The sequence below is a fragment of the Phodopus roborovskii genome, unplaced genomic scaffold (assembly GCF_943737965.1).
Source record: "Phodopus roborovskii unplaced genomic scaffold, PHOROB, whole genome shotgun sequence".
Lineage (NCBI taxonomy): Eukaryota > Metazoa > Chordata > Mammalia > Rodentia > Cricetidae > Phodopus > Phodopus roborovskii.
In genome coordinates this window covers 7279618-7302038 of record NW_026126689.1, presented here as the reverse complement: position 1 = coordinate 7302038, position 22421 = coordinate 7279618, and the positions used below count along the sequence as shown (strand labels likewise).

Below are 22421 nucleotides of genomic sequence, written 5' to 3'. Positions count from 1 at the left end.
GAAAGAAGGGAGCACTCCCAGTTCTTAGGGTTTAGTGATTTTTATTATCAGCTCTTCATTAACTCATGGATAGATAATATAACTCTATTAACTCAATTTCCTTTCTGGCTACTTCTAAGGTTTTTCTGAGAATTTAAAATCATATAAATATTTTAGATATCTCTATTATTTAAATTTAATAAATTTAGATTAGCATGGGAAAACTAATAAACCCATCCTAATTAAATTTTAAAAAAAAAGCAAGATTAGGTTATTGTGAATACGTATGTGCGGCGCACGCACGCACCACACTCTTGTAGTACCTGTGGAGGTCAGAAGATGATGTCTGAACTGGAACTAAAGTCAGGCAGCTTTGAGCCCGCTGATGTGGGTGCTGGGTCCTCTGGAAGAGCAGCCAGTGCTCTTGATTGCTGAGTCATCTTTCCAGCTTCTTAAAGAGGCCAAATAGGCCAAGACATAACAAGAATTGACAACTAGGATTTTATGAAACTAAAAGGTTTCTAAGTAAATACAAAAGTAAAAAGGCTGTAGCTCTTAATCTGACAGAAGATTAAGACCTAGACTGCAAACAGGAACTGAGATGGCTCAGTTAGTAAAGCACTTGCTGGACAAGGAACTGAGTTCAGTCACTAACACCCACATTTAAAAAGCCTAGCATGATGACTCCTTTTTATAATCTGGTGAAAATCTGGGAATGGAGAACATAGACACATGCTGATGCTTATTGGCCTGGCAGCCTGGCTTATTAAACAGCTGTAGGTCCTAATGAGAAACTCCATTTCAAAAACGGTTAGGTGGCTCCATAGGAATGACACCTGAGGTTTATGTGTCTCTGTATACACATGTTCACATGTGTGCACATGCACTACACATGTACACCCAAACATACATGAGCATGTCGCGCCCAACCTCGACCAGCAAGGAAGACGCAACTCGGGAGATCTTCTAGCAGTTTATTCAGGATCCTTGAACAAGCTTCTTCTAACTCCGGGGAAACGCCTGCACAAGCTTAAATCCCCTTGCGCTGACCAACCCTAGTGAGCCACATGGACCCTGCAGATAGACTGCTCTTATACAGAAGCAAGCAAGCTGAACAGGCTTAGCCAAATAAGGACTTGTTTATGACAGAGAGCGTTCACCATCGGGAAGGTGGAAGGCGGAAGCCAGCACCATCTTTAAGGCGCGGCACTTTGCAGCTCTCTTCAGTTCCCCCTTTTTGTTTTATTAACGCAACAGGCAAGGGTAGTAGTCTGTTCTCCAGTAACGTAGGGGACTTTGTAATGACCCTGAATCCCGGTAGTCAGCCAAGTCAGTGCCACACCCGTCCGGTATCTTTTTCCTGGAGGTGGGGCCTCAGACTCCAACCCACATGCAACCAGACTTGCCCTTCTCGGAGGAGTTGCTCGCTTCCAGAGCCAACTCGGAGTGCAGTGCTAAGCCATACAACCTGAGAGTGAAGAATCAATTCTTATTCATGACTGCGAGCCATGCCTGGGGGGACTGCCCTGCCTCAATGGCTGTAAATGCCTGGACAACCATAGCTGCATGCCGCCTCTGAGCAAGCCTCAGCCTGCAAAGCCACCACAGACCGAAGGAGATAAGCAGCAAGAGGATAGCCATGGCTCCCATTCCCTCCCACTCTTTCAGATGATCCATGGCAACAGCAAGCCATGATGACAGCCCAGCAGCCAGTCCCACATCCACACGTCCATCCGAGTTCACAGCGACGATGGCCACTCGCAGCTGTACCATTAAGTCATGGAAGTCAGCAGACCAATTTCCTAAGAGATGGTTAGACAATTGTCATGACAAATTAGCAGCATGTGTAAAATTCTCATACTGAATGCTGGTAACACACAAGCCTGTTTCTCTCATTTCACATCCCAATTGGGCCAGCTGCCACAAGGTATCTATTTGCTCCTGCACCAGATCAATTCTTTGGTTCACCATCGTAAGACCTCCTTTTAACTGAGCACCAATTGTGGACTGAGCTTCCAAGGCGGTATCCACATTCTTGAACAGTTCATTTAACTTAGAGGCTGTCTGTACCGATGTGCTCATGGCCACAGCAGCCGTGACTGAACCCACAACTGCAAAAGAGGTAGCTGCAACTATGGCTGCTATAATGCCAAATCTCTCTGTCGTCTACACACCGTCATAGCACTCGGGGCGTCAACAGGCACGGGAATCCATCTAGGCAAGCGTGCAACCACAGCAAAGGGGAAATTCACAGCATCCCAGCATTGGGCAAAAAAGCAGGTCATAGTATCACAGACTAACTTTTCACTATCCAATATACTACTATTACTTACAATAAACACAAAAGGTGGCCACACACATACTGGGGTAGAAGAAAAGGTAGCATTAATATTCAATGACCCTACCCTTCTCGAGGAAGGATTGGTGCTTACTTGGCCGCTAGGTTGAGGGGGATTAGGATTGAACAATTCACCAAAACGCTCAGAGGTGGACCAAGCAAATTCGGCCACCCCATGAACTCCGCCCCTTATCATAAGGAAAGGGGACAAATCTGTGCAGCTGCCATTAATGCCGCAGAAGAGCCAGAGATCAAAAGGGTTGGAAATATCCACCTGCTGCAGATCCTGATCAATAAAGTTTCTCCCAGCAAAGGTTTTATTGAAGCTGGTACTAATTCCTGGCAAGAAGATAAAATATCCCTTGCTCGCCCAAACAACCTCTTTTGATTGACATCCCGTCCGGAGAAGGAAACCACCTCCTCGTTTACTCAAACAATGAGGGGCCCACTTAGGCTGATGGGGTGCTGGCTTGTCAAACTCACTCTTAGCAGGCCACCACCCACTTAGGCAGGAGGCGTTAACTCCCTAATGGGGCCGCCCGTGATGGGTACATCAAACCAAGCTGCAGATTGATTAAATAACATAATGCACTGACTCTTATCACTAATATCACTTAAAAGCATAGGCTTCCTGTTAAAACAAAACTCCTAGCAATCTCACTATCATAAGGTAAATCTAAGCTCTTATTAGTACTAAAAAATCGGGGAAACATTTTTGCATTATAGCGTATCGGCATGGGTCTTGGGAACACCGACAGGGTCCCCCATCGTGGCTCCATCTGCACTGGTGGCCAAATCAGGCTGATGATCAACAGCAACAGCAGGCTCTTCATGTTTGTTGCACTTTCTTACAAACCTCTCCGGGACCCACAACGGTTCTTGGTGATCCTGGGGGAAAACACAAACAGACCCTCTCACCCATGCCAACACCAGATCAGAACCATGCCATAACCTGGTGATCACATCTTTCCATTTCACATAGCCTTTTAGGCTCCCTCCTTGCCGCTGATGACGATCAGTGGCTCAGTGGCGGAAAGGCCATCAACATCCAAAATTTAAAAATAGAGGGTAAAAAGGGCTAAAGATATTCTTTCCTTGTGAGTTCAGCCTTGGCCTACTCCCCCTTTTCGTTTTATTAGGCATTCTTTTAGGCTGCGATGAGCTCGCTCTACAATCCCTTGTCCTTGAGGATTGTAGAGTAATCCATGAACAAGCTGAACTTCCATTTGTTTGCAAAAGGAAGTAAATCTCTGAGCCGTATAGACTGGCCCATTATCAGTTTTTAGCTGTTGAGGTTTTCCCCAAGTCGCCCAGGCTTCCAGGCAGTGTCCAATGACATTGTGGGCTTTTTCTCCGCTTAAAGGCGTAGCACACCTGAACAAGTATCCACAGACACGTGTACATATTTCAAAGCTCCGAATTCTGAAATATGCATGACATCCATCTGCCATATCTTTAGGGGCATTAACTCCCTAGGGCTTACCCCCACACCAAGTGGGTGTTGGTATATTATACACTGTGGATAGTTCAACACCACCTGTCGAGCATCTGCTCTGGACAAATGGAATTTCTGTTGAAGAGTCCTTGCATTCACATGAAATTGCTGATGGAATTGCCTAGCCTGATCTAAATATGAGCTGTAAAAAATACATTCTACCCTTGTCCATTGGTCTACAATGTCATTGGGCCCAGGCAAACCCGTATGAGCTCTAATATGTTGAATATAAAAGCGTTCCTTTCTCAACCAAATTAATCTTTGTAAATCTTGTAAGAATGAACAAACAACACTACTAATTTTAATAGGGCCTGCTAATTCCAAAATTTTTACTGTATTCACCACATATGCTGAATCTGAGACCAAATTAAATGCAAATGGACAAATTTTGAATACTTGGACTACAATTTTCAATTCCACAATTTGAGGGGAACCTGGCTGAAATTGACACAGCACAGGAGGCTTATTTGCAATCATATATGCCCCACAACCAGTTTTTGAACCATCAGTAAAAACATTTGGTGCCCCACTAAGTGGGACTGAGGAAGTTACTTTTGGAAAAAAAATCACAGGATGTTCCTTAAAAAATGATATGAAACGATGCTTTGGATAATGATTATCTATCATTACATCAAACCCACATTGCAATATGGCCCAATTATCGATAGTGCCACACAAGATCTTAACCCGGTGACTATAATAAGGCACCACAAGTAGCACCAGGGGCACTCCAAAAAATTGAATGCTTTGTTGAATTCCACTATGAGCCAAACTAGCGACTGCTGTGGGATAATGTTCTATTGCTTTCGCTGGGGAGATTTGGGGATAAATCCAAAGCAATGGTCCTTCCTGCCATGACAACCCTGTAGGCTGATTATGGGTAGGGAGAATGCATAACGTGATAGCTTGACCTTCCTTCCATCTAGATAGAAATGCATTTTGTAGTCTTTCCTCAACTTCACATAAGGCTTCTCTCACTTCAACAGTCAATTGCCTAGGAGAATCAAGAGCCGGATCCCCTACTAATATATTACATAATGGCTTTAATTTATAATTTGGCAACTTTAAATAACTCCTAATCCAATTAACATCTCCTAATAACTTCTGAAAATCATTTAACGTTTTTAAATTATCCTTTCTCAACTCAGTCTTTTGAGGAACAATTTGTCTTTCATAAACTTTGGCTCCTAAAGAATTAACAATCTTACCCTTTTGAACCTTTTCAGGGGCTACAACTAGGAGTCATGCAGTGTCTATTCAGGGCTTCAACTTGGGCTACAGTAAAAGAAGCTGAAATCCCATATGTTCTCTCAGACACAGCCAAAGCCTTAATGACCCTGAAATCTAAAGGCTCCCTCAGATCTATTGCCTTGGGCATCCTGGAAAACTGGAAAGGCTAGACCAAAGTCAGTTCGCACAGCTCTCCAGACCTCAGGGCAAAAGGAAGGCCCTATCCCTGGGCCCCGCCCTTCCTCATTCTGATAAGGAGGCCAGTGGCCTTATTATAGGGGGATCCTCCTCCTCCTTAAATTGCCATTTCTCCTTTTCTCCCCCTCTCCGTTCTTTAAGTGATTGTTTCTGAATCTTTTCTACGAGGGACTGCAATTCCTCCTCAGAGTCAGTTCTGTCTGTATCAGACTCCCCTGTGCTCTTAACCTCTTCTGATCTTTCTTCTTGTAGCTTTTCTAGCTCAGCTTGCCCCTTTAACACCACCTCTCTTACAGTATTTTTGGTCCTCGATGCAGCTACGCACTACCTTCCAAACGGGCCTGACTCCGGGCTTTAGCGTCCCTTGTTCCCAAGCGAAGTCAAGATCCCTGCACGCTACCATAAGGTCTCCCGAAACTGCAAACCAAGGTGCAATGGCATCGCATTTGCCCAGGAACCTTTCTAATGTGCTTTTCTTTAAGTTTCTTTGACAAAAATAGCTCCTGAAGAGCCAGAAAAATTGGATGAGACTGAGATGTACCCATTTTAAAAGATTTTACTTTCGGTTCGTAACAACCTCTCGCTCAATGCCTGAGACTTTATTGCCGCTTATTTCCGCTGTCTTTATGGTCCCACCTTACCTTGGGAACTTACCAGCACTGCCCTGACTGCAAGAAGTTCTGATCTGAAGGGGAAATGTGTTCCCTGTATGGGCCACCAGTTGTTGCGCCCAACCTCAACCAGCAAGGAAGACGCAACTCAGGGGAGATCTTCTTCTAGCAGTTTAATCAGGATCCTTGAACAAACTTCTTCTAACTCTGGGGAAACGCCCACACAGGCTTAAATCCTCTTGTGCTGACCAACCCTAGTGAGCCACATGGACCCTGCAGATAGGCTGCTCTTACACGGAAGCAAGCAAGCTGAACAGGCTTAGCCAAATAAGGACTTGTTTATGACAGAGAGCTCTCACCATCGGGAAGGTGGAAGGCAGAAGCCAGCGCCATATTTAAGGCACAGCACTTCGCAGCTCTCTACATGAGCACACATAAAAAGTTTAGAATATATGAAGTAAAATAATTAGACATTCAAATATATCCCTGAAATAGTCCAGTCAATAAAAGAAATGTAGATAATAACTGTATAAGGAAATGTTCAGTTGTCTAAGCAGCCATCAGGAATATGCAAATTAAACTACATTCATATTTATCTCACCAAAGTCAAAATGGCTATAATAATAATATTAACAATAATAATAATAATAAAATTTACAAGGATGCAGAGAGAAAAGAGACCTTATAGCGTTGATGAAAATATAAATTTCGTGCAGTCTTCTCACAAAACTAAAAATAGCTGGTGGGTGTAGCTCAGTGGTAAGATATTTGCTTAGCTTATATAAAGCTCTAGGTTTAATTCCCAGTACTGTGGGGGGGTGGTGGTGAGGGGAGCTCACAAATGAAAAACACAGCTATCCTATGAAGAAGAAATATGTCAGTATATAGCAGAGATGCATACTCAACTATGGTCCTATTGATGAGAGCCAGTTTATAGAACCCGCCCAGGCCAGTACACCACTTTTCAGTAAAACTATTTAATTATGGGTGTTTTGCCTGCGTGTGTCTGTGCATCACAACTTTAGTGACTGGTATCTGTGGAGCTTCCATGTGTTTCCCTGTGTCCGCTGGGATGGAACCCAGGTCCTCTGCAAGAGCAGCAAGTCCACACATTGTGATCCTCCTGCCTTATAGTTAGGATAGAACACATTTAGTTAGTTTACACTCAAAGGGACTATCTTAAGACTTTGTAATTCTATAAGCCACATTTTTCATTACATATCTAACATTTAAATTACTCCTTGAAGTGAAAAGTCCTATCCGTTTTCCTTAAGTGATTCTTGAAAAGGGTTTTGTGAAGCTTCTTTACTTTTTACAGTTTATTACATGTGAGTATGTGTGTAGGCACCTTGTGGGTGCCTCTCTTCCAACTCCTGGGTTCCGGGGATGGAACTCAGTTCATCGGGCTTGGAGGCAGATACCTTTAGTCACCAGCCTTGAGATCATGATCTGTTATGCAGTGGTGGTTAACTACACAGGATGAAAGAACTGTAGATGTTTTGTGTCCGTGGGATTGAGTGAAAATGGACCATGGACTGATTTCCCATTCAGTTGCTGTCTGTTGTTTTTGCAGAGGCAGTTGGAGTGACCAGTCAGCGACCCGTGTTCTGTCCATTCCATAAGAAGGAGCAGTTGAAACTTTACTGTGAAACGTGTGACAAACTGACATGTCGGGACTGCCAGCTGCTAGAGCACAAAGAGCATAGGTACCAGCATCTTTTGTTACACTTTTTACGTTGCTTATAGACTATTGTTGCTCCAGCTGAATGGCAGTTTGTATGTGTATTGTTTGGCCAGTGGCAAGCTGCCTTGCACAGGGGTTTCTTGATTCTGGTTTTCTTTCTGTTTTGGTCCAGTCATTGCATGCCATGCATTGTGTGGTGGTTAGCTGCATTCTGAACGCGTAACACTTAGGTGCTAGTGTTAATCCCACCAGTCAAGAATGAGACCTCTGCTATAGTTCAAAGCCAAATTTGAAGCAAGATTTAATTAAATACTGGCCAGGGGATGGGCTCCGGCCAGGTCTATACCCAGATTCCTGGGAAATGGCCCCAATTCAGTTTACAGTGGCTTAAGTATTCCCATCAGGTCTAATCAGAGGCAAGCATACATCTAACTGCCTATGGACATCCTGCCCACGTGTGATCAAGCACATCCATAAACAATAGCCTCCAGCATTTCAGGAATTATCTGTCCTCAGGCAAGGGGCTTGCAGATCAAGAGGTATTTTTGCTTCCTCAGGCAAGGGGCTTACAGATCAAGAGGTATTTTTGCTTCATGGATTTCTTAGGCATAGTAATTAAAACTTAAAATGAAAATGTAATGTTGGCTCTCACATTAGTTGTACCCCGATATGTCTCTGCCTCCATAAATGAAAGCTCAAAAATAATTTTAAAGTATCCCCAAGACACTGCCAAATGTCCTATAGGCCAAAGTCAAGTCTACATTGAGAGTCATTGGCTTACCATGCTGTTTGCAAAATAAATAACAAGGTATTGGTTGCTAGTGTCACAAATGAGAAAGCTTTGCTTTGGGGCACTTTTGTTTTTGTTTTGGTTGTTTAATGATTTTATTGTTATTACTTATATGTATGTGGAATCTTACTGTATAGCCCTGTCTGATCTAGAACTCAGACATCTTCCTTGGATGTGTGTCACCACGGCTTGCTTTTTAAAAATTAAGTATGTCTTTGTGTGGTGTGTGTGTGTGTGTGTGTGTGTGTGTGATTTTACGTGTATGAGTGTGTATGTGTGAGTGTGTATATGCGTGTGTCTGTGTGGTGTGTGTATGTGTGTGAGTGTATATGTGTGAGTATGTGTGTGTTGTGTGTGTATGTGTGTATGTGTGTAGTGATATGTGAGCGTGTGTAGTGATGTGTGAGTATGTGTGTGGTTTGAGTGTGTATACGTGTGAGTGTGTGGTGTATGTGAGTGTGTGTGTGTTAGTGTATATACGTGTGAGTGTGTGGTGTATGTGAGTGTGTGTTGTGTGAGTGTATACGTGTGAGTGTGTAGTGATATGTGAGTGTGTGTAGTGATGTGTGAGTATGTGTGTGGTTTGAGTGTGTATACGTGTGAGTGTGTGGTGTATGTGAGTGTGTGTGTGTGTGTGTTGGTGTAGGCTAACATGTGCCACAGTGTGTGGATGTCAGTTCCCTCCTTTCACCTGGCTTCTGCGGATCCAACTCGAGTTGTGAGGCTTGCACAGCAAGTGCTTTTACCTGCTGAACCATCTCACTGGCCCGGACTCCTCTTGGAGTTAGTCTTATCTGATGTTACTTTGTCCTTCTTCCTGGACTGGATACGAACGAACCTTATGAGAATACAGCCTCTGTCTCCTAATATGTCCCTTACTTTACCATATGTGGTATATATGCATGTATTATACCCAGGCCTTTTATTGCCTAAGCCAATATTCATTTAACTTTGCTCCTACCCGTGACTTTAATTATTCTTTATTCCTTCATGGATCTCTTTCTGCATTTTATTTACTTAAGGGTCCTTTACTGAGGCTGTACCAGAAACAGGGCCCCCAGATTGTCTGAAATATTTTTACCTTTCTTGGTTTTTTGTTTTTGTTTTTGTTTTTGGCTTTTTTGTTTGTTTGTTTGTTTGTTTTTGTTTTTTGTTGTTGTTGTTTTTGAGACAGAGTCTTTATTCTGTAGCCCTGGCTGTCCTGGAACTCAGAGAGATCCTCTTGCCTGCCTCCCTAGAGCTGGGTTTAAAGCACATAAGAATGGGTTCCTTGGGCCGAATTCTAGGCTTGCAGTTATTTCTATACTTTAAACTTACTAGTTTTCTCTATTTGAGAAAGGGTCTCACTGTGTAGCAGTGACTAGGTCAGGATTACTGCAGCCTCCTGAGTACCCAGCACTTCAAAGGCTCCATTGTTTATGCCGGTGAAGTTAGAGGGCAGCTTGCAAGAGTTCACTCTTCCTCCATCACGTGGGCTCAGTGTGAGACTTGGGTTTTCTGGCTTACGGATAATGATCAGCTTCCCCCTACTACACCATCTTGCTAAAGTTCTTTCTGTAATGTACACTCAATCTGCCTGTTTGCAGACATCTTGACTTCCAGGTTAGTAATGACTGCCAAATGCTATGTCATGTTATAGGCCACTCAAGACTTCATCAGTGCCTGCCCCCATTTATCCCAGAAAAGTAATGCTGTGGCTTGTACAGCAAAGCTGCTCGCTGTTTTAGAAATGATCTTGAAATGGTTTTTTTGTTTTTTGTTTTGTTTTTGTTTGTTTTTGCGACTGAGTTTCTCTGTGCTGGCTGTCTTGGAACTCAACTTTGTAGACCAGGCTGTCCTGAAACCCATAAAGATCTTCTGCCTCTACCTCCCAAGTGCTGGGATTAATTGCACCACCCCACCGGGTAAAAGTGTTTCATCTCAGCAAACTTTCATAGTTAACAAATTTTTGACTGCTTTTTGCTACATCTGTCAGATATGCTGTGTAATCCTCTAAAACTATAAATGTTGGGTGTTTACAACTATACTCTTGAAATAAAGATTATCTAAAGAATTCCTTTCTGGAATAATAATTTGAGCAGATGGGAAAACCTGCCTCTTTTATTAGACTTATGTGTTTGCATACATGCATACCATGTTTGCGTGTGGAAGGCTGGTGACAGCTTGTGGGAACTCTCCTCCTGCCATAGGGGTTCTAGGAGTCAAAAGCAGACTTGGCAGTGAGCATCTGTACTCACTGGGGCCATCTTGCCAGCTGGTGTTGGCTGTTTTCAAGGGCTTTGTTTTGTTTATGCCCTTTGTACTATCTTTCCTCCTTTGGACTCATTTGTTCGTGTGTGCGTGTGTGTGTGTGTGTGTGTGCGTGTGTGTGTGTGCGTGTGTGTGTGTGTGCGTGTGTGTGTGTGTGTGTGCGCGCGCGTGTGCGTGTGTGTGTTGTGGGGGGGTCAGGTATCCACAGAGAGGATGGTCCTCAGGGATTGCGGTTCTGGGTGGTTGTGTGCTGCCTCTAGAAGTTCTCTTGCCAGAGTCATTTCTCTAGCCCCACATCCTCTCCTTATACTAGATTTTGTTTTTTAAACTTTTGAACTTTTGTATAGATATTTGTATGAAGCTATTTGCTTATTATTTCTTCAGATACCAGTTTATAGAAGAAGCTTTTCAAAATCAAAAAGTGATCATAGATACACTAATCACCAAACTGATGGAAAAAACAAAATACATTAAGTATACAGGAAATCAGATCCAAAACAGGTAAGTTTATATTTATGACACTGTAAATAAATCATTTATGTATAGTAAATGAATGCATTTCTAGATTTTTTTATTCTTAACTCACTGTAGTTATGGTTGGTAAGGCTTTTTTAGAAACTTGATTAGAAAGCAGTTTCTTTACTAATAAAATGAAAATGTATAATAAATAATAAGCTTATTTGGCCTATACGTCTAATAATTTTAATTTTTTTTTCAAGATTGAGAAAAGGCTAGCCTTGCCAATAACGTAACTATTTTAATACTTGATTATATACTTAATTGCTGTTTTCATGTTTGCTAATATTTGAGTTGCCTCCCTGGGCCCTGATCCTTTAGTCATACAGGATGGAAGTTCAAGTGCACATTGCAACTGGGTATTACTAAACTTTTCACACACCACACAGTGTATAAATTTATATGCATATGTAACAATAATAAAATGTCATGAATTTGGAGGGCAGGAGTTGGAGGAACAAGAGCCATAAAAGTCCAGTTTAGTGAACCAGTGAGACTTAGGGCTAGTTACAGGAATATGGGGGGGGGGGGGTAAAGCTGAATCAAAGGCGGCTGCATCACCAAGGCACACACTGATGTGATGATGTGAGTGGTAGTCACAGAGCTGAGAACAGGGTGTCCTTGCCAGTTACTTGAGTTGGTCTAACCCTCTTAGAGGCAGCTAGGCATGCTCTGCATCTTCAGTCAGCTGCTCTGGTGTATTTGCAGTCAGCTCCATTGTCTGATGAAAAGCTCAGCTTTCATGGCTGACCCTGGCAGGGAGACTCTTAGTGAGCTTGGACAGTTTCAGGGACTTCCTGAAGTTGTTTGCCTTCCTGCTTAAGGAGCATCCCGTAGGATGGAATGTTTCACTCTGCAGAAAGCTATTACATGACACTTTATCCTGTCTCTTCCTAGATGTACTTAATAAGCCTTTTCTGCTCCATGTAGGAAATCAGCTGTCCCATGCTGACATTCATATACGGTACCGCTGATGCTCACACTTCACCTTAGCATGCCAAGCAATACCAGGCCCTCTTTCTTTTGTTTTATGCACAAAAGCGATTTGCAACTGTCTACAGGAGAAGCGCTGAGTGGCAAGACCTTGAATAAGAGAGACTTCTGTGTGCATCTCAATATTGTTCATGAGCAAAATTATGTCCACCTTTGTGGTTTATTTGCTTAAAACTAGTCATCATATTCTATCATTCTTACTGTTTTATGAAGCAGAATGGGATGGAGAATTTGGGATTTTGTTTAGTTTTGTTTTTGAAACAAAGTTTTGTGTGATTTGTTTGCTTATTTTGTTTGAAGACAGAGGACCTGTAGGGTCCTAGCTGTCCTGGAACTCATTATGTATACCAGGCTGCCCTTGAATTCACAGAGATCCACAATGAAAGGCATAGAATCAGCACAAGACACCCTAAAACCACGTTCTCTGTTGAAGGAGAATTATGTGTTCCAGAAGGATAGGGGGCTGGGGATGAGAGGACAAGGGAGAGGGGCAAGGGATATTGGCCCTGGAAGGACCAAGGACGGCCTCTGGGTAGGTAGGAGACAGATGTGGCACATAGGCAAATGGCAGTTTATAAAGATAAAAGGGGAACCCTGTGTTAGGCTGAGTGTTTAATTTTAATTGGGCATGATAACTAGGTGAGCCAAAGGGGGCTTCGATTCCTGGACTTGAATACTTTGATAGCTGGACCTTGGTAGTTAGCCTCAGGGGGAGGGAGTAGACCTCAGTGACTGACTTGAGGGAGGCAGAGAATGGGAGAAGGACAAGGCCTTGCCATGGTTGGATTTGCCGTGTCCCAGCCGGTCAGGGTCTCTTTAATATGTGCGTTTTCATTTTGGGTGTTCGTTTGGTTTTGAGGCAATACCACATGTAGCTTGGGCTAGCTTTGAACTTGCTTTGTAGCCAACTCTTGAGTTTCATTCTTCTCAAGGCCACTCGGCTTACAAGTATCACTGTTTTCTTCCTTAAATAAAATTGTAGCATTACTGTGGAGGAGGCTTTGGTTTCTGAATTGTGATACTAAAGAATCTTTAGGTTGGTGCTAATTGCCCTTTCCCCCTTTGTTGGAACTTCCTTCTCCATCTTTCTAGGGATGGAGCCCAAAGTCTCTTGCCTGTGAGGCATTTTCACCAAAGCAGATCTCTAGTCTGCTTATATCTTTTCTTCTTCTTCTTTTTTTTTTTTTTTTCCCAGTCTGCCCAATTGAAGAAGGGTGAAAATTATGCTAACTTTGGTATTAATTTGTTTTAAAATATGGCAATGTTTTCCTTATTTATCCTGTTGAACTAGTGACGATTTGAGTGAGTTTTGATGCTTTGTACATGTACCCGATTTCCTTAATTCTGAAGCAGTATTTATCCCAAGCACTTATCTTGAATGTTTACAACAGTACAATCTCTGCAACTGTGATCTTAAATTTTAGAGTGTCTGTGGGAGGAGCAGGCAGGAAAACTAAAGGTTTGTGTAGTCGTGTGGACCTGTGTGCCCGTGTAGGCACCAAATGTCTCCTGAGAACTGTTACAGTGCAGTATCGTGTGGTGATATTTTATCTTTCTGTCCATTTCTTCTGCTTTTTTTCTCTAAATAATAATAAAAGTAATTGTTTCATAAAACATAAAGTAGTTCAAGCCAGCTAAGGATTCACCTAGGCACCCAGAGAAAAGGGCCGCTTAGCTAGTGCTGTCTACTCTGTGTGGTTTGAGTGAGGCACGGAGGTAAAGAAACTCAGCTCTAGTCTCTTAGACAAGGTCATATTCAAGTTTGCCTCTTCTAGGAGGCTGGGACTCTTAAAGAGCTAGCAGTTCTAGTGATTTTTTTCTTTTTAAATAAAAGCACAGCTTCAGCAAACTTAAGTTCTAATTAAGTCAGAAGTATAATTGTTTTCTTTCCTGTATTGTCTAGGAGAAAGCAGTTGTAAGCTATCTATCTTAAAGTCATTGAATAACGCCAAGTCTTAGCCTCTCAGCTTCATTTCTTTCTGTGTAGTTTAATATTTTCTTCAGGGGTCCCTGCAGGAATCACGGCAGGCGAGGAAACAAACTGTGAAGAGGTGAGGATGGAAACTCAGTTCAGTCTGACTTTATCAAGCTGGGTCAGATCTCTGGAGTCTGAGGCCAGGCAGTTTATTGCCAGCATATTTAAACACAGTGGTATTTGGGGAAAGTTTCCAGGCAACAATGATTCTATTTCCCAGTGCACATTAAAGCTTACCTGTACAGAATACATGTGACCTTGCAGGTAGGTTCTGTAGCTAAAAGGCAGTGGTCTCTTGACTGACAGTGTAGAGGTCAGCAGGCTATGAAATACACGTGACATCTCCCATAAGGATGGGTTCTATTAGCTGGTAGCTGAAGATAAGACCCAGGGAGGGATGTCTGGGATAACACTCTACGAGAGCAAAGAACACCGGGTCATTAACAATGTCCACACCCCGCCTTTTGGGTGGAAAACATGTGTTTGTTTCTTTGAGAAGATACATCTGCATGACTGACATTCCTGGTTTCCCTAGTGAACTGTGGGTTCAAGGACCTTTGTGTCCCCAACATTTCCTAAGTAAACTTATTAGTAAATCTCTTCTAATCATACTTTAATGTTAAACTTTGTTAACGCGTTTTCTTCCTTCTCAGCTACTTAAATATTGATTTCAAGATTTTCATCACCATTGGGGATGTGTTTGTATATGTGTGTTTGCATGTGCATGGGCACCGATATTTGCTGGTGAGCATGTACATGAGTATACACTTGTGTGGAGGCCTGAGGTTAATGTCAGGGATCATCCTCTGTCTTGTACTTTATTCGTTGAGGCAGAGTTTCTCAGTTAAACCAGAGCTGGCTGATTTGTCTAGTGTTCCTAGCCAGTTCAATCTGGGGATCCTGTCCCCACTTTCCTAGGCTGGAATTACAGGTGGGTTTCCACACTACCCTCAGTTATGTGGGTTCTGGAGATCTTGTGCAGAAAGTACTTTAACTTCTGGACCATTGAGAAAAGTAAACTAATTGTTAACTGTTGACTTTTGCGTCTCTACATCTGCTGTGATGAAAAATTGCCACTTCAGACAGCTGAGATCAGAGTTATCACACTTATAGAACAGAACTTGTTCCTAGTCATAATTTTGTTTCATCTCGACTATAAATTTTTGGTGTAGCTTATTCCCTGGCCCTGTCTTTTTAGGTCAGTATATTGCTTTTGCTGTGTGACATATTTTTTAAAACCATGCTCTTTAGAATGTACTTACTCACCGAGTTTTATTTAACTGAATTGTTTCTAATGTCTTTTCTCCTAGACAAATTAAATAGAGATAGAACTTTGAAAGAGTAAACATTTTGGTCTAATTTAGATATTAAAATAGCCAATTTGAATAATTTTTAAAAATCTGCCATTAATTTTAGATATTCTGTCCTTTTCAATTCATTTTCAGAATAATTGAAGTAAATCAAAACCAAAAGCAGGTGGAACAGGATATTAAAGTTGCCATCTTTACGTTGATGGTGGAGATAAACAAGAAAGGAAAAGCCTTGCTGCACCAGCTTGAGGTAAGTCAGGGCAGTGCTATGGGACTCCGACTCAGGGTGCTTTCCTCCACAGCTGCTTGCAGCCTGCCATGTGCCACAGTGGCTTAACCCCCACTTTGCTCTACAGCACTAAGCAAAAAGCTTCCTTAGGGATCTCTGTGAATGCTGACCAGTCATCTTAGACATTTACTGATGTGACCGCCATAGTATCACCAAGGGGATGATGGGGTTAAGCAGAATTTTCTAGAAAGATACTGTTTGAGATAATTTCATTTTCAAATAGTCTTGCAACTCATAATGATGTCCCTATCAATAGCAAGCTAAAATAGTGATCTCTTAAGATTATATACTATGTTACCTCGTGGCCATCTGCTTTGATGTAGGTATACTCTTGTGATGCTTGAACAGTGATAAAAGCCAAAGACATATTTAGTACAGCCCGTTGTTAATAGTGCATGGCATTTAATTAACCTGAGAAATTAGGTAAAATAGGTGTAATGGTTTATGTCTATTAATTCCAGCATCCAGAAGATCGAGGTAGGTGAGATTTCTGTGGGTTCTAGGCTAGATAGGCCCCAATACTGAGAACCTCTGACTCAAAGCAGCAACAAAAATAAATAAAATGTTGTATAGTCTATAGTCCTTTTTTTTTTTTTTTTAAAGCCCTTTGTAGCCCAGCCTATCCTTGAACTCAAATCCTCCTGCCACAGCCTCCTAGATACTGGGTTCCAGGCCTGTGCCATCATACCCAGCTGCATTTTATAGTTTTAGTTTTGAAAGCAGCATTTAGGGAGTATATGTTCAAGACAGGATAGTTACTTATAATTACAGGTTTAAAAAAAATTAAAACGTGCTATCTTGATCATTTTGTCTTTTTGGGGGGGGGCAGGAGGATAGGATCTCACTTTGTAGACCAGATTGGCTTCAAATTCATAGGGATCTGCCTGCCTCTGCTGCCCAAGTGCTGGGGCTAAAGGCGTGCACCACCTTTCTTAAATCCACCAGTGGCAGCAGCAGAAGTGCATGTCTGACCTGCAGTGATAAGGCTACAGTGTATGTGGCATGGAAACTTACTGTGTGTATAGTGTTTGTCGCGAGAAGAGTTTATAGTCAGAGCAGTTGAGAGCAAGAGCAGAAAGAGTCCTAGTATGTAAAGAATTGAACTTTAATTCATAGTTGACCAGTTGATAAGATCCCTATCAGAAAGTCCTGTCCCTGCTAGGAAAATACGGCTGTTCATAATTCTGCTGTTTTTGGGGATAGTTAGAAAGTGCTTTGTATAGACAGAATCAGTGTCATTATGGTAACTATGTTTTTGAGGTTCTGTAGTTGTTTTAAAAATGGGCACATTAAGCAAAACTTGATATTTCAGGTTTTTTTTTACACACATCGCTGTAACAGTAATGCCTTGGCTTTGTTCACTTAAAAATTGTTTAAAAAATAAGGATGAGGGCTGGAGAGATGGCTTGGAGGTTAAGAGCACTGGATGCCCTTCCAGTGGTCTTGAGTTCAATTCCCAGCAGCCACATGGTGGCTCACAACCATCCGTAATGATGTCTGCTGCCCTCTTCTGGCCTGCAGGCATACATGCAGGCAGAACATTGTATACATAATAAATAAATACATCTTTAAAAAAAACAAAAACAAGGATGAATGAGACTCTACAAAACTGTACTTGGCCATCAGTGTTAGTTTTGAACTTGGATTTGCAAATTTCATAGTAGCTGTTGAGTATGCCTCAAGACTTCGTGCCCATTCCTCTGGTCTAGAATTTCCCTGTGCAGCAGGTGAATGGAGCCAGTTTTAATAGCTTCTTATTCTCAATTTCCAGTCCTCTAAACGGTCTTCAAAAAGTTCTTTTCCACTCCAAAGGTGCACTGTAGCTTGCAGAGATCCAATGCAGCAATTAGGTAAATTATCTCTATCTGAGTCAGAATTTAGGTAGATGTGGCAAAGTCATTGGCTATTAGCATCACCTTCGGTAGTTTGGCAGTGCATTGTCCAAACAGAACCGACCAGGGCAGGTAGTGAGAATTTAGTTCCATGTTTATAACTGCTCTAAACTAATAGATGAATGTGTATGGATGAAGTGTATGTGTGTTTGTTTGTTTTAAATAACCCAAGTACAGTGCCTTCCATTTTTGATTGCTTTCTGTTCTCTATATATTTTCTGTGGAGAAAGTCTGTATTCTGGCGGCGAGGGTGGGTGCTGCATGTTGGCGTAGAACTCATTATTCTGTCTTTATGTGATACTTTTGAGAATGCATTAACATTAGTACTTATCTATTGGCTCCTCTAGTAATTCTCAAGACAAATAATTTGATTTTTTTTAATACCAAACACAAGATAAGTTTCAGCTACCACCTAGCATATTAGTAGCAGTTGGAGTTAGAATCTCTAAAAAGTAGAACTGTGTATTGGTTAAATCTTATGATGAACTGGTAATTTGAGTTGATAGCTAGATGATATGTCTGTTGTGTGTTTTGAATTTAACATTTACAGTATTATAGCTAATCCATGTCTTTATTTAATTTAGCAAGATCTCTACACAGAGATTAAAATAAAACCAGACTTTCAGGCAAAAGGTGGCGACAACACTAAGACAGTACTTTCATTACATTCAGAGTGACCCTTTGTATTAGGAAGGACAGAACTTAAGGTCGTTTTTTATTACTATTGGTTGAATACTGAGTGTTTCTTATTCTTGGTTATCTGAAAATAACCATTTAAATGAGCGTGAAGTATAGCGACTAACGCTGAACTTATTTTCTTTGCAGAGTCTTGCAAAGGACCATAGAATGAAACTCATGCAACAACAGCAGGAAGTGGCTGGACTTTCCAAGCAGTTAGAGCACGTCATGCATTTTTCTAAATGGGCTGTTTCCAGTGGTAGCAGTACAGCGTTGCTTTACAGCAAGCGGCTGGTAAGATAGAGGCTGTCAGAGAGAGGGAGGGGGTAAGGGCGGAGGGCCAAGCGGCGGTGGCACACGCCTTTAATTCCGCACTCAGAGGCAGAGGCAGAGGCAGGCGGACCTGTGAGTTCCAGGCCAGCATTTTCTACAGACCCCTGTGGGGGGTGGTGTTGGATGATAAATTGATAAGTGACTGTGTAAGGTGGTGCATGGGTTAATCCCAGCATTGGGGAAATGGAGGCAGCCTGCCCTGGTCTGCAGAGTGAGAGTTCTGACGTACTAGGTCTGTATTGTGAGTCTTTGTCTACCACACATTACAGTCACCATTCATTATTTTTCTACCAATTTAATAAAATATTTTTAGCTGCCAGGCAGTGGTGGAGCTTTAGTGCCAACACTCGGGGGCAGAGAGTTCGAAGCCAGTCTGGTCTACCAAGTGAGTTCCAGGATAGCCAGAGCTACACAGAGAAGCATCTTGAAAATAATAATAATAATAATAATAATAATAATAATAATAATAATAATAATAATAATAATAATTTTTTAACCTGAAATAGTATGATGGGACTTCAATTTTAATCTCCTGTTGTCACTCCTATTTGTTTCTGTTTTTTTCCCCCCTTTGTGGCAAATGAACCCAGTATAATAATAAATACTGAAAATAAATGTTTACTGTCACAATATAATCCCAAGCATTTCCCATGTTGAATATTTACCTCATTACCAGATGATGAAAATAGAGCGTCAAAGGTAGATAGCACACCTAACACCGCCTTGGAAAGAGTTGTAACCAAGCCTTACCATCGAATCTGTAACTGTCCTGACTGCCTCACACAGCAGCATGCCCTGCTGGGTAGTAAACAGCTCTCGCCAGGTGAACTCACTGAAGTGTTGCTACCTCTGTCCGGGAGTTGGGGGGGGGGGAGGCAGGCTCCTTCTCCATCGAGCTTCCAGAGCTGCCTATATTGTCGCTAGCAGCTTTGGTTTGAATAGCAAAGCTGTGGCTTACAAGTCAACAAATACTTACATTCTGAAGTATTAAGACAGCACAGCTTTTGTCCTTGGAATCAAGTGGCAGAGATAGTACTCAATGTGTTATATAAGTTTTGCTCATTTGAGTTATTAAATACTTTAAATTATAAAAATATTTATAAATAATTTAGAGCAGGTCTCTCAAAGTGTGGCTGAATGCTATTACAATACTGACCTGTAAGCATTTCTAAAATTACTCTTGATCATGAATTATTTTTACTTTCTTTCATGATTAACAGTGACTTGTTTTTAGTACTTGAAGCAAAAATAATCATTTTAGTATAGACACATTTATAATTTGTTTGAAAATCAGTCTTATCTACCTTTTTCTACTGCTAGTACTCAGTTTCTACATATTTGATATTTTGTTAGATTTGGTATGAGATAATAAAGCAACTCTATCTTATGCTAACTTCAATTACAGTGATATCACTAAGCATATCCTACTATTTTATTCTTCTCATAAACAGCAGGGGTTTTGGTTTTTCTGTCTTTGCTAAATATCATTCCATTGTATGTGAGATTTGATATATGAAGGTATATAGACCTGTAAATATGTCTATAACTGTATTCATCAACATACAAAGATATATAGATCCATATATACGTCCATCAATCAGTGGACGTAAAGTTATTTTTCTATCTTTACTACCGTGAAAATATAATAGACATGGAAGGCCAGAAATTTCTGCCATGTTTTTAGTTCTTTGGGAATAGATGTGGTTAGAGTTTGCTAGGTCATGTACCACTAGTTTTAATTGTTTGAAGAACCTCCATACTGTTTTCCATAATGGCTATACCAATTTACATCCCATCAATCTCCAGCCTCACCTGCACTTACTTTGACCATTGTTTACCTAAGAGCTGTAGCAGCAAGTGTGATGTGGTGAATCCTTGTGGTTGTGATTTGCATGTCACTTGTTGGTTGTGGGGTTGAGCACCTGTTCATAGACCTATTGGAGCTGGAGTTATAGGCTATGTAGGCCACCCAGCATGGGTGTTAACACATGCTTCTGAAAGAGAGCAGCAAATGTTCCTAACTCTTGAGTCATCTATCAAGCCCTGGTGGATATTTTTATTTTATCTTTGGTAAAATGACAATTCTTTTGTCGTGTGTGTGTGTGTGTGTGTGTGTGTGTGTGTGTGTTAGAAAATGGCTATTTTGCTGTGTGTGTCTGTGTGTTATGTTGTTAACTTTCCCTCTCAATCAAAGGAGAATTCTTTCTGACTATGCAGAAGCACTTTGTATGATTTAGCCTTATTTGTTTATTTTATGTCTTCTGATTTAGTTAGTTCATCTTGCCACAATCTGTGGAAGAGGTAGGAACTGGCCTAGGCCCTGTGAAATGAGAGCATCCATTCAAAAGTCCAGTCAAGTACTATATTTTTGAAATATTTAAACTTCAACGTTGCTTTCTTAGTATTTCTCTTGTCATCTACTAAACTTCAAATCTGTGTACTATTGAGAGGGAAGGCAGGGAAAACTATGTTGGTAGAGACTAAGAGAAAACAGTCATTTGTAATGGCAGCGGGTAGGAAAGTATGAAGGGGCAAGTATGACAGAGGATACTGCGTCTCCTGCCTCCCCCCACCCATCCCAACAACCAAGGGCCTTTTCCCCTTTGAGTGTCTATTCCTGGACCCACTACCAGCTTCCTGCCCTCAGTACTCAGTACTCAGACATGGTAATCTTTGGATGCTTTGCCATAGAAAGCCTTTCTCTCCCCTAAAACACAGTTGTATCCTTAAATCCACAACCACCACCACCCACTGCTATCGTTTTCGGTTCTCTTGGCTTGGCTTGGGCTCCTGAGCTACTGGGACCATAGGCACATATCACCACATCTGGCTTAGACTTTAAAAAAAAAAAAAACTAAGAGGTTTTTGTTTATTTGATTTGCCGGGGGGGGGGGGGGTTGGAGGCGGGTGTTGGGTTGGTTTGGTTTTTCAAGACAGTTTCTTTGTGTGGCTTTGGAACCTGTCCTAGAACCAGCTCTGTAGATCAGACTGGCCTTGAACTCACAGAGATCCTCCTGCCTCTGCTCCCAAGTACTGGGATTAAAGGCGCGCCACCAATGCCCAGCTAATTTCATTTCCTAAATAGAGATTCGGTTGCATTCTTTGTGATTCCTTAGTTCCCTAAATCTAGATTCTGAATACTTTGAAAGGTAATAAGGGACTGGAAAGCTAGCTCAGCCGTTAACAGCACTGGCTGTTCTTACAGGGGACCTGACGTTAAAGTAGGGCCATCTTTAACGTAGGTCCGGTGTTTCCAATGCCCTCCTCTCTTGTCCCTCAGGGCAATAGGCATGAACATGGCGCAACAAGAGAGAGGAAGGGGAGTGTGGCAGGGAGACAGGAGAGTGGCTATTTGCCACGCTAGTTGGTGCCATGAACCTGGGAGAGTGGGGCCTAAAATTAAGGCAAACTAAACTCTCGTGCAACAGCCACCTTTATTCAGTGCATTGGTTTATACTCTGAGGGTTAAGAGACGTCACCTGGGTAAGGTGTCCATTCACAAGGACAAGCCACATGTGGCAAAACATGTTTTTCCGTAGAGACACACGATTAGCAGCAACTGAAGTAAACTCACTGCTATCCGCTACACTGGGAGGATCATGGGAACACTCCCCAAGAACAATTCTGTGTTTTGGTTTGAAGAAACAGAGGTCATAAGACTCTTGCTTTCTTGGAGTTTTCTCACAAACACTCACAAGAGCTCTCGCAGGACTCCCATTTTGGACCATTCTCTGCTGGTTTTAACTTGTTGCTTTTAAGATATTTTTTTAGTTCAGTAAGCAATACAGCAGAGTCATATCACAAAATTATAACATTTGAACAGAAAATTTTGTATAACTATCTTTCTGTTTACTTATTTA

At 41.7% G+C, this 22421-nt stretch overlaps 1 protein-coding gene across 2 annotated transcripts in view; it reads left to right on the top strand.

Moving 5' to 3' along the window:
- Trim24 (tripartite motif containing 24) overlaps positions 1–22421 on the top strand; it is a 100571-nt gene that overhangs the window by 53898 nt on the left and 24252 nt on the right. For both annotated transcript variants that reach the window (XM_051174644.1, XM_051174643.1), the window contains exons 4-7: positions 7425–7557; positions 10960–11076; positions 15505–15619; positions 18376–18522. In XM_051174644.1, coding sequence (XP_051030601.1) covers positions 7425–7557; positions 10960–11076; positions 15505–15619; positions 18376–18522 — 512 coding nt within the window. The remainder of the gene's footprint in view (positions 1–7424; positions 7558–10959; positions 11077–15504; positions 15620–18375; positions 18523–22421) is intronic.